The following is a 10,412-nucleotide window of genomic DNA, read 5'->3' as shown; positions in this document are numbered from 1 at the left end:
GGCCGGCAGCGCTGGGCACCGGGCGGGGGCGGGCGGCGGGAACCGGGCAGCGGCGGGGCCGGGCCCGGTGCGGGAGGGCACCGGGCGCCCCTCGGCCGGGCACGGCACGGAGCGGTACGGAGCGGCACGGGGCTGACCGGCACCGCGCTCCCCTCCGCCGGGCACGGTACGGCACGCGGCTGGCGGGCACCGGCGGTTCCTCGGCGCGGAACGGGCGGGTGGGAGCCCGGTGGGAGTCCGGTGGGGGGATCGGGAGCCCTGCGGCGGGAAGGAGCGGCGGCACCTCGCCCCGTGGGCGCGGGGAGGCAGGAATAAAGGCAGGTGTGAAGGCTGCGCTCGGAAAGGGCGAGACCGGGGCGCCCCCGGTAGCCGTGCCTGCACTGAGGCTTTGTCCTCCTCGGGGCCGGTCGGTACAGAGCCGGGGAGGAGGAGGAGGAGAGGAAGGCTCCTTTGGGGTTCTCCTTTCTCTCCTCTGAAGCCATGAAAGGGGCAGGGCGCGGTGCAGCCTGATTCGGGAGGCCTGTGCTCATTTCCCTGGGCTGGTGCAGGAGCCTGCGTAAAGGACACCTCTGTCAAGATGACAGATCGCCAATTACACGATGTTCCTGCCTCCTGGGCTGCGCTTTTCTTTTCCAAATCTCTTCTCTAAGGGATTGCTGGCTCCCAGAAAGCATCACGAAGGACGTGCAGGCAGCCTAGTGCCTGCTCCTTGCTTGCTGTAGCCACCTCTCAGTGCTCTGCGTTATGCTGGGGAAGTGGGACTGCTTTTACTGGGAAGTGACCCCATGAAGAAAGGAAATACATTGACAGGGAAAACATTGAAAGGAATATGTGCAAGTCTGATAAGTGCAGCATTGCTCCGATCAGTTACTGATTAGAGTACGTTAGGGTTTGCATGCATGGAGAATGAATAAAATAATGAAACACACTAAAATTTATGATATTATATGCATTATAGCCTAAAACATGTAAGGTCCTGACTGCAGTACGTAGCAAACTGTTGGCAAGTTGAGCCCCAACATCTGCTGATTGATTCTTGGTACATGATATTCTATTTGGCTACTGATGTGCTGCCCTTGTCACAAATTGTCACAAATTTCTGCAGGACAAATTCCAAATTAATTATATGGCTGTGCAGGGTTTGTATTCCTTGGGATTTGAGAGAGGCTCTGGAGCTGTTGTTGGTGGATAGCGGATGGGTACCTGGGTTGGGTAGATGGAATGTGCAGATCCTGGCCTGAACAAGGAATATTTTGTGGTGGTGTGAGAATAAACCCATAAAACTGAGATCTTGTGCTATAATAGGATACAGAGCCTAGAAAACGGGTACATTCTAATATGTTAGTAGAACATTTATGTGGCTTTTAAATAATTAGTATTCCTTGTGCTACTAAGAAGTGGTTGTCTAAACTTGGCTAAGTCTTAGGAATCTTAAATCCTCCATTAACTGTGTCAAAAAGGGAGGGAGACAGTGAAAAGCTGTGAACAGGTCAGATTTTTAAAGTAAAACATGATTAAAAAGAAAGATCAGAAATAAAGTTATGCGTAACTATTAATTTGAGCTGTAAACTAGAACACACCAAAGATGCCGTCTTCATTTTTTTTGCCCTGCTGGGGATTTTTGACTACATGTTGCTGGTCATAAAGGGGGCTCAAATCTTTCACAGCGGGCCTTTGGATTTGTCAGAGCAGTGTTTCTGTGCTTGTTTCTGAACGTAGGGGGCAGTTTGTTGGCCTGAGCTCAGTGGCACCATGGAATCGGATGGCTCCATGAGCTGACTGTAGTAAGACTGGATAAGTCTTACTTATAAGACAGGGGATAAATGCTCTTTCTGTGCTGCCTTTCAGGTTCTGGGCAAGATGACCACGCTGACACGACAGGACCTTAATTTTGGGCAAGGTAATGTGTTGTGTTATGCTGCAAGCTGGTGTGCTCGCAGGATTTCTTTTTGGCATGTGAGCTTATGGGATTGGTGCTGGAAGATTGTTCTAGCCCTAACTTTCCTCCAGCTTGGTAGGAGATGAAATTCACACAGGGAAAAATATCTTTAAAATTTTGCTATGAATTAAAAAAATAGTAAAATTCCTAGTGCTCTGCAACCTTCAGCATTACTTCTGTTTTTCAGTTGTTGCAGATGTTCTTTCAGAATTTCTAGAAGTGGCCGTTCACCTTATCTTGTATGTCAGAGAAGTTTACCCTATTGGCATCTTTCAGAAGAGGAAAAAATACAATGTACCTGTCCAGGTAGGAGATTTTCCTGGAAGATGACAGCCATGTAGATAAGCGAAATAGAAGCAGTCAGTTAATGCTCACCAAACTAAATCACTTCTAAAGTTTGTTTTAACAGATAACAGTAGAATGCTTCCCCTGCTATGTGCAGTGACGTAACATGAAAGCGTGCTTCCTATGAAATGGTTCAGTTTTAAGTGGTATGCTGCAGTATATGGTGCATGCTGTGTAGGAGCTTCCAAGCTAGCAAGAGTATTGGGAGTAATATAACTGTGTGTTCAGTGATCTGCTTCAGCTCATTAACCCTTCCATGAAAGAATGAGTGGTTTAAATTGGCAAGTTAGTCGTGAAAAAATCACGTGTGACTGGAGCGCTCTTATGTTTAAGTCTTCCTGTTTAGCAGTGGCCTGGCTCATATCAGAACACAGCTCTGACTCCTCACTCTGTTTGCTACAGATGTCCTGCCACCCAGAGCTGAATCAGTACATCCAAGACACATTGCACTGTGTAAAGCCACTGCTTGAGAAGGTGAGATCATACCAAAGACCTGGGCTGGCCCAATGTACTGCAAGGGGTTTTTGTACTGCAGGGGGTTTTGATACAAAATAAGAAAACAAATTCTGCCTTAATTGCAAAGCTTTTATTACATAGTTACCATATACAATATGCTGGCTTATAAAGGAATTAAGAAAAATAAGAATAACATCCATAACCTTTCCTTGTAGTTAAGGCGCTGTCTTGCTGCTGAATGCTGGCATTTAGTTGCATCTAATACATAAACATGAGGTTCCATTTCTATATTTTCAGTTGCATCATCCTACACATTAACGTAAATGTATCTGAAAGCAGAATGTTAGGTTTAAGCACCCATCTGGCAGAAGAATAGTTTGAATGCTGGGCTGCAAGCCGGAAAGCAGAGGTAGGTTTGAAGTCTAGGTTTTGTGAGAGAAAGATATGACTATATCAAACATTTCAGGATATAAAATGCTGGTAGGGTTTGCATTCTCTGCTCTTTACAGACATCATACTACGTTTAGAGACTAGAAATAGGACAGTTTTACATTGTCCATTGCTGAATGATGCAATGAGATGACTGCGCACTTCCTCCTTTGTTCCAAAGCACTATTTAGTGAATTTCATCTCCCTATGACTTTGAGATAAGCTATCAGTTTAACATCCATAGAAAAATAGCTTTGCAAAAATACATTTTCTAATAAGCTAGTGTCATTTGACACCGCTCAAGGTTTGGATAACTGCTAGTGCTGCTCCACAGCAGGTGAACATACTGCCACTTTATCAGAAGTAGATAAAGGGGACAGAAGAAAGCTTGTTTTAAGTAAGTGGTTTTTCTAACCATATTTATTCTTGCAGAATGATGTGGAGAAAGTTGTAGTTGTAATCCTGGATAAAGAGCACCACCCAGTGGAGAGATTTGTCTTCGAGATCACCCAGCCACCTCTCCTTTCCATTAGGTAACGTTTCCGTTAGTGTTTGCTCATGACATTCAACCCCTGCATCTGTAGAGGTGTTCTGGAAGCAGTATCAGGCCTCAGTAGTTTGCTGTATGCCAGTAACAATTGCTGTCTCCTCAACAGTTCGGAGTCCTTGCTGTCCCACGTGGAGCAATTACTGCGTGCCTTCATCCTGAAGATCAGTGTGTGCGATGCCGTGCTTGACAACAATCCCCCAGGTAGACAGGTCCATACAGCCTAAGAGCATGGATTGCTCAACTTGAGTTGATTATGAGTAGTATCCGAGCTGCTGTTGGTTTTCCCCTGCTCTGGAGCCTGCTGTTTTTCTTGCAGGTTGTACCTTCACAGTTCTGGTTCACACACGGGAGGCTGCCACGCGGAACATGGAGAAGATCCAGGTGATAAAAGTGAGTGATAGCACTGGCTGCCTGTGTGCGAGCAAACTGCAGAGCAAAGAATGGAAATTGAAGAATTTTCTTATCGCTAAGGTTAAGGGGTGCTAGATTGCTAATTTTGTGATGCACTTCACAACTTTGTTTTGAATGCATTAAAGAGTTTTCAGTGGTGAAGTGACATTTACCATGCACCAGCTGCAGTTTAGGTTGTAGCCGCTTTGATGTCTGATTTAGACTGTAACACTATTTACTGCATAATGCCAGCTCAGTCACTTAAAGTACTCTAATGTACAACATAAACGCTCGAAGTAACAAAAAAAAAACCCTCATCCCACATCAACCATGTGTAGATGGCCAGTTACTAGCAATAGCTAGCAAGGAAAGCTAACATTAAAATTGCGGTTTTCGGGTGCACAAATACATTTACCTTGCAGGAAAAGGTTGTGTAGAGCACATCTTAAAGCAAGGTATATTTTTTTATGTGTATCCTTACTTAGGAAAACAGGGAAACTTTTTTTTCCCTCCAGAGGCAAGTTATTTTATGTCTTAAGGCACAATATATAAGGCATGTGAAATATATATCTTTTTTTCCAAATTCTGCTCTATAGTGCTTAGTAACTGGAACTGATGTTATAGCAGGACAGCCTTTGCATTTGCAAGGTAAGACAGAAATCAATGCCCTGAACATTTTGGAGTTGCAATTAAATGCTGATGTAATAAATATATGAAGTGCAAGCTCAATGTAGATAAGTATAACGGGTTAATAGTGTAGTTTTAGGCTCTAACTGAAAATAGTGATATTCTGGGCCTTAGGGCCAAGCATAGTAGCAAAAACTTTTAAAGTGTATGAAGAATTACCTTCAGCATTACTGTTTGTTTCTTCCCTCAGTCACTGGAGCTCTCACTTACTTGTTGTCCTGCCCCTAGGATTTCCCATGGATCCTTGCTGATGAACAAGATGTGCACATGCATGACCCCCGGCTTATTCCACTGAAAACTATGACATCTGATATCTTGAAGGTGAGCAGATCATTCTGGCCCAAGAGGTGGCTGAAGCTGGATGTAATCAGAAAACTTTTCATATTAAAATAGGGAACCTGGGAGAAGGTACAAACTCTTTAGCCTGTTGCAGACTTTTCTCCACCTACCTATCAAACAGAACTGACACCTGTTTCTCTCTTCCAGATGCAGCTGTATGTCGAAGAACGAGCCCACAAAGGCACCTGATTCCATTCCTTCAAGCCTCATCCAATCTTCCAGTGGAGCAAGATCTCTCACAAACCATACCTTGATAACCCAGTCTCTTCAGCTGGCCTTCTGGATGAATGTAGAGCAGCTGCTGCCTCTTTATTTCAAGTGCTCTTACCGCTGTATATAGAACTGACTTGGAATGTGGAGCCAGAGCCTGTTCCCATGTACGCTCGTGTGTGAGAGTGAGTATAGGTTTCATTACAGTGAATCCCTGGGCGCAGGATACAGCTGACTGCAGTGTGCAGTCAGTGCTTTGTATGAATCCAGTTCTTGCCTTAAATAGGGCATCTCCATTGCACATTAATAGTGATATACAGGGATCTGTTGTATACTCCACTAGAGCAATGGTCTTATACCAAGGGTGAGTGAGGCCTTATGTAGCGTTTGTCCACTGTGACTGTCCCAAGTAGTCTTCAATAAATATCAAATTTTATCCCAGCTGAAATAGGCTGAGTTCTGTCTATACCAACCTTCCCTCTACCGGAGAACTATTTTAATTTTGTATGGAGGTTTGAATTCTATATGGAGCTTCCACCACTTTTCCATACCTCCTCTAGGACATAACTGGAATCTATCCGTTCCTATGAAAGGCTGTACAATCACGGAGAACCTTCACCTATGAGTGGCGTTAGTAGCATGTTGGAATTTGTTTCTCCAGCAAGGACACTTGTCAAATGTCCTGCTCTTAACAGACAGCGGAAAAGGAAAAAAAAACAACACGCTATCCTACTCTTATCAATGGGATGGAAGAGGGCCTTAGTATTGTCTCTGCTTATACAGGGGTGGAAGGGATGGTTCATGGCATTTAAGTTGAGTTTGCTGGGCAGGTAATTTGCTAAAAGCCAGCAGAGCACCTCCCTGCCTCCTCCAAATACAAAGTACAAGAACACCGCATATCCAGGTTGTTTGCTGCTTGAATGTTTTATATAGGGTTAGACTGTTCCGTACAAACCAAGTACTCCGTACAAAGGTAATATGGAGAAAGCACAGCACAATCAAAAGGCACTTAAAGTTATAAGGTATCCACCTTAAGGGATTCCTTACCTCCTTTTTCTCTGTTTATTCAAACAATGATGGACTGTATTGGACGGGGAAGGCATGTACCATTTTGATCATATATACTTACAAAAAATAAGGAATTGGGTATCAGGAATTGGGTATCAGCATCACAATATTTATGAAAATGGCCTGACAGTTTCCTTATGCTGTAGGTCTGATATCAAAGATACATATTTATATACATAATTAAACAGGAAAATAAAATACTAAATAAGTCTGTCTGTAGCAGAGCCTTTCAGAAAAAGGATTAATAATCTGAATGGATACATTTTTAGCCGTATCTTTCATAAGCTGCAAAAACAGGAAAGCGTTTCCATTTAAGATCACTATGTCCTGGTGCTACAGCCAAACACTATTAACTAAATGTAGTTGTCATATTTAATTGTCCTAGTCTTCCTCCTACGGAAGGGCACTAGAAATTGCCATAACATCCATGGTGCAGGAGGACAGATGAAGAAGTCCTTCCAAAGGGCTGGGCCTGCAGAAGGTCTGCTGTGAACAAGGAGTGCTAGCTGCTTGTATTCCCGATCAACTGTGCAAAACAAAGCCAGGACATTCACCCAGAGAGTACAGACAAATAAGTGCACCTGAGACCACCTGGTTACAATCCTGAGGTAAAAAAGAACACTTATATTGTGCCTTTATGACGATGTCTGGGGTCCAATGGTGATGCTGCTGTTTGTCACTCTGATCCCATACCATCCTGCCCAGAATTGAGTGTCTTGGCCTCCATGTTGAAACCAGATGTAACGTACTCCAGCTGGATAATTGCTGAAGGTGTGAGACATCTGTAGAGAAAGAAAATGCTTGTTATTTAGCCTAAATAAACCAGCACTGACCTGCAAACTAGGACAATTATGGTGAGGAAAGGAAGCCTTGGTCTCAGGAAGGGCTCATTCCAAAATATCTTTTAATGAAAGTGCATCATACCCCTTTTTGAGGGAGGAAAAAATAAAAAGCCTTATTTAGATGATTAAAGGGCAGAAGGCTAAGTCAAACAATGTTAAGCTCGATTCTTGGGTACAGCATTTGTCGTTTAAGGAACAACATAAGGGGAATCTACAGCCATTCAAACCAAGCTCAACATGTTTAGCAATTTAGGAAAATTAGTGTTTGCAATACTTATATCCAAGCAGTAGCTTTTAAAATTAAGTTTTTAGTTTCAATACAAATAAGAGCTATGCTCCTATAACTCAGTTAACTTAAGACAAAAGCTTAAGTGAAAAACAAACACTTGAAGAGACCAAGTTGAAACAGCACAGAAACGTAGAGGGGATACTCTTTAGGAAACTTCACACACCTACAAACTCAACCTCGATCTTTCAACAGCAAGAACTTATTTACATTTTATCTTGAGTTAGAAGAGGCTGAAGAGCAGAGAAAGCAGGGCCACTTGTGACTTTTAGCCAGGTAAGGTTTGAAAGATGCATGTCTCAAGCCTGATGTAAAGCTACTGTCTGGAGAGCTGCTGCTTACCTCTTTCCACGCTGCATCGCTCCACTGCTCTATAACCACTGGCTCAGGATGGAACTCCGCAAGCACGATGTAGTCTTCAGAAAGCAGCCTCACTCTAAGTTCATAACGACACCCACAGTCAAATCTGGCAGCATACCTAAAGAGGCAGGGAGTAATGAAGAAGGGTTGTGTACACAGCATTCAATTTTCCTTAGCCTTCAGAAAGAGTCTCCAAAGTGGATCGAGGAAAGGAATGTCATACCCATGGTTACGGAGGAGTTCTAAAACTTCCCGTTAACTTTCTATTCACAGGATAATCATCTTCTTATACCCCACTGCATAAACCTAGATTTAGCCTATGCCTTACTCAAGACTTAAAGATCCCAAAGGATAAACAACATAGCATGAAAAGCTTCAGAGGCCCAGCTTACATCTAGGTCACAATGGCAAAAATTCTATGCACAATTTCAGTGCACACACTTACCAGTCCTTGACTATGATTTCAGGCCGTTTCTCATCCATCAGCTCGTTCCAGTATCCTTCCTTCTTCAGGGTAATAAGTTGAGACTTAAAGCATGGCCTGCAACAGAAATAAAAGTGTTGCAACTTCACAGAACACACCGCTCTCAACATCCATGGTTTCCGTTACACCTTTGCTTTTGCTAAAAGCTTACCCAGACCTCAAATGCCCACAAGGCTGACATGGCTAAGGCATGACTTTTTTCAAAGACAGAACCAGCAAGGAAGTAAACCGGTTAGCTTCACCTCCATGTAAAAAGAAATAAACTGGATTAAGAAGAGTTTCTGTGCTTGTATAGCATATGTTGTTAAGACAAAACTACTGCTTACAGTTTGTAAAAGCAGTAAATCCTCCACTATTGACAGCTTTTATTGGAAGCTGTTAGTGTGACAAATGCACCAGGCACCCTTAGGGGTTTAAGATGTTTGACCTTGTGAGGTAAGTGCATCTGATCAGTTCACCAAACCTTAACCTCCGCCCACCACATTGGGTGGAAGAGAAGCGGGGATCCCAAATGATAATGACCATAGAAAAAGTTACAGGAAATTCCTGGTAGGGACAGAGAAATTTAGCACATATTATGATTAAGTAATTCCTCAGCGGTATGCCAAATATGTAGTTTTAGAATAACTAGTACAAAAGGTTGAAATTGCCATCATTTTCCTATAGATGGGTCAAGGTTCAGTGACCTGCTTCAAGTCCTCCAACCACAGTGCTTTTGTAGACAGAGGAAGAAACAGCTTTCTTCCAGCACCAGATCACAGGAATACAGTTCTTACCCAAATGAAGTGACAAAGTATTTGTGTACTTCTGGGTCTGGTATATCTCTTCCAAGAGGTCCAGGCAGATCCTCAATCTTCCATCTATCTCCCTCATTCTTATCAAGTTTCCAGTGCTTAAAGCTCTCTTAAAAAAACAAACAAACAAAAAAAACAAACAAACAAAAAAAACATTAATCTGAGGCCCTAGCTCTCATTTTTGTTTTGTACACTATCCCTGCTTGCATTAAAAAGTCAGCTACAGAAAAATACCAAGAATCTACTTTGATTAATAGTCAGGCATGCTGTATCTTTCCTACAGCTAAAAGTGACCTCTGTCACTATGTAGTCGTTAGTTTGTTGTGGCTGTCAGCAGCCATGACAATTAGTAGCAACTTTTTGCCCGAATCAGAAACTCAAAGTCAATAATGAAATAGAGTAACTGCAGTCATTTTAGCTGCATCTTGAGCAAAAAGACCCAGCTGCCTGACTAGTCTATTAGGCTGACACTTTTATTGCTGTATCATACTTGCCAGTCAGTGTCCACAGTGCTGAGGCCTTAGTGACTCACAGAGTTTTTTTCTGGTTTGTCACAGATGTGTATTTACCCATTCTTTACTTGTCCATGATAGTTTCACTATTTACTTGTGGATCTGACCCAGGACGCACCCATCAGAGGCGGGACAGCCCTACACCACCAGCAGCAGTTGAGTAATGCAGGATACTGACTCATTCTGACTTCTGGGAAATGATTTTAACCCTCTGCTCTAAGTAGTTAAACCAACCTTCAGCACGGGGATTTTTGATTAAGTTTTTCTTCAAATAGCACAGCATATAGAAGATCTTCCAGTCGGAGATGCTTCTGTCCAAAGCCTGAATGTAGAACCCTTCGCGCTGGCACTTCCTTTTCCACAGGGTGGTCAGGTCCACCACGTACCGCCACTGCGAGCAGACCAGCCTGCAGCCGTGGATCAGGTCCCGGGCTGGGAGCAGCGAAAGCAGCTCCACCAGGACGTCCTCGGGGAGCTCGCAGATGGTCGCCATCACCGACCCACCGCCTCTGCGACGAAGGATTGCGAGCGCAGGCGATGGAAGCCTTCCAGGCACCTGCAGCATAGGAACCGGTTACCGGCGTACCGGTCACACCTCCCCAGGCCGCGGGGCTCAACCCAGAGCCCCGCAGCCCTGCCCAGGGCAGCGCCCCCAGCCCCACCGCTCCTCACCCGCCCCCTCCCGGCCCCACCTGGGCTCGGCCCGCCCGCCGGCCTCCTC

General features: G+C 44.2%; 2 protein-coding genes across 4 annotated transcripts; one reads left to right on the top strand and one right to left on the bottom strand.

Annotated features, from left to right (window-relative positions):
* The first annotated feature begins 16 nt into the window (after positions 1-16).
* Positions 17-5,793, top strand: MAD2L2 (mitotic arrest deficient 2 like 2). Of its 2 annotated transcripts, none has more exons than XM_035344467.1 (9): positions 17-240; positions 1,849-1,900; positions 2,127-2,245; positions 2,687-2,758; positions 3,602-3,702; positions 3,826-3,920; positions 4,036-4,109; positions 5,025-5,117; positions 5,283-5,793. In XM_035344467.1, the coding sequence occupies exons 2-9, from the start codon at positions 1,861-1,863 to the stop codon at positions 5,322-5,324; spliced, it is 636 nt and encodes a 211-aa protein (XP_035200358.1). In that variant the 5' UTR covers positions 17-240; positions 1,849-1,860; the 3' UTR covers positions 5,325-5,793. The 2 variants fall into 2 exon arrangements, with proteins under 2 accessions (XP_035200358.1, XP_035200357.1); XM_035344466.1 differs by having other exon boundaries at positions 81-229.
* Positions 5,794-6,244: 451 nt separating this feature from the next.
* On the bottom strand, positions 6,245-10,401 carry LOC118177077 (F-box only protein 6-like). Of its 2 annotated transcripts, XM_035344464.1 has the most exons (6): positions 10,384-10,401; positions 9,926-10,247; positions 9,162-9,288; positions 8,347-8,442; positions 7,884-8,019; positions 6,245-7,195 (listed from the first exon to the last, which is right to left on the bottom strand). In XM_035344464.1, exons 2-6 carry the CDS (start codon positions 10,182-10,184, stop codon positions 7,049-7,051), a joined length of 765 nt encoding a protein of 254 aa, XP_035200355.1. In that variant the 5' UTR covers positions 10,185-10,247; positions 10,384-10,401; the 3' UTR covers positions 6,245-7,048. The 2 variants fall into 2 exon arrangements, with proteins under 2 accessions (XP_035200355.1, XP_035200354.1); XM_035344463.1 differs by lacking the exon at positions 10,384-10,401 and having other exon boundaries at positions 9,926-10,274.
* Between the last annotated feature and the right edge of the window lie 11 nt (positions 10,402-10,412).

Source organism: Oxyura jamaicensis, chromosome 21 (genome assembly GCF_011077185.1).
Source record: "Oxyura jamaicensis isolate SHBP4307 breed ruddy duck chromosome 21, BPBGC_Ojam_1.0, whole genome shotgun sequence".
NCBI classification, from domain to species: domain Eukaryota; kingdom Metazoa; phylum Chordata; class Aves; order Anseriformes; family Anatidae; genus Oxyura; species Oxyura jamaicensis.
Note: the sequence above shows the minus strand (reverse complement) of the source record. Positions and strands in the feature narration are given on the sequence as shown.

Bases quoted from the DNA above. Each gene is read 5' to 3' on its own strand.
- MAD2L2 (XM_035344467.1), top strand. From the start codon at position 1,861: ATGACCACGCTGACACGACAGGACCTTAATTTTGGGCAAG. The intron at 1,901-2,126 runs GTAATGTGTTGT...TCTGTTTTTCAG, and splicing joins GGACCTTAATTTTGGGCAAG to TTGTTGCAGATGTTCTTTCA. The intron at 2,246-2,686 runs GTAGGAGATTTT...TGTTTGCTACAG, and splicing joins AATACAATGTACCTGTCCAG to ATGTCCTGCCACCCAGAGCT.
- LOC118177077 (XM_035344463.1), bottom strand. From the start codon at position 10,256: ATGCTGCAGGTGCCTGGAAGGCTTCCATCGCCTGCGCTCGCAATCCTT. The intron at 8,443-9,161 runs GTAAGAACTGTA...TTTCTGTTGCAG, and splicing joins TACTTTGTCACTTCATTTGG to GCCATGCTTTAAGTCTCAAC. The intron at 8,020-8,346 runs GTAAGTGTGTGC...CTGCCTCTTTAG, and splicing joins GAAATCATAGTCAAGGACTG to GTATGCTGCCAGATTTGACT.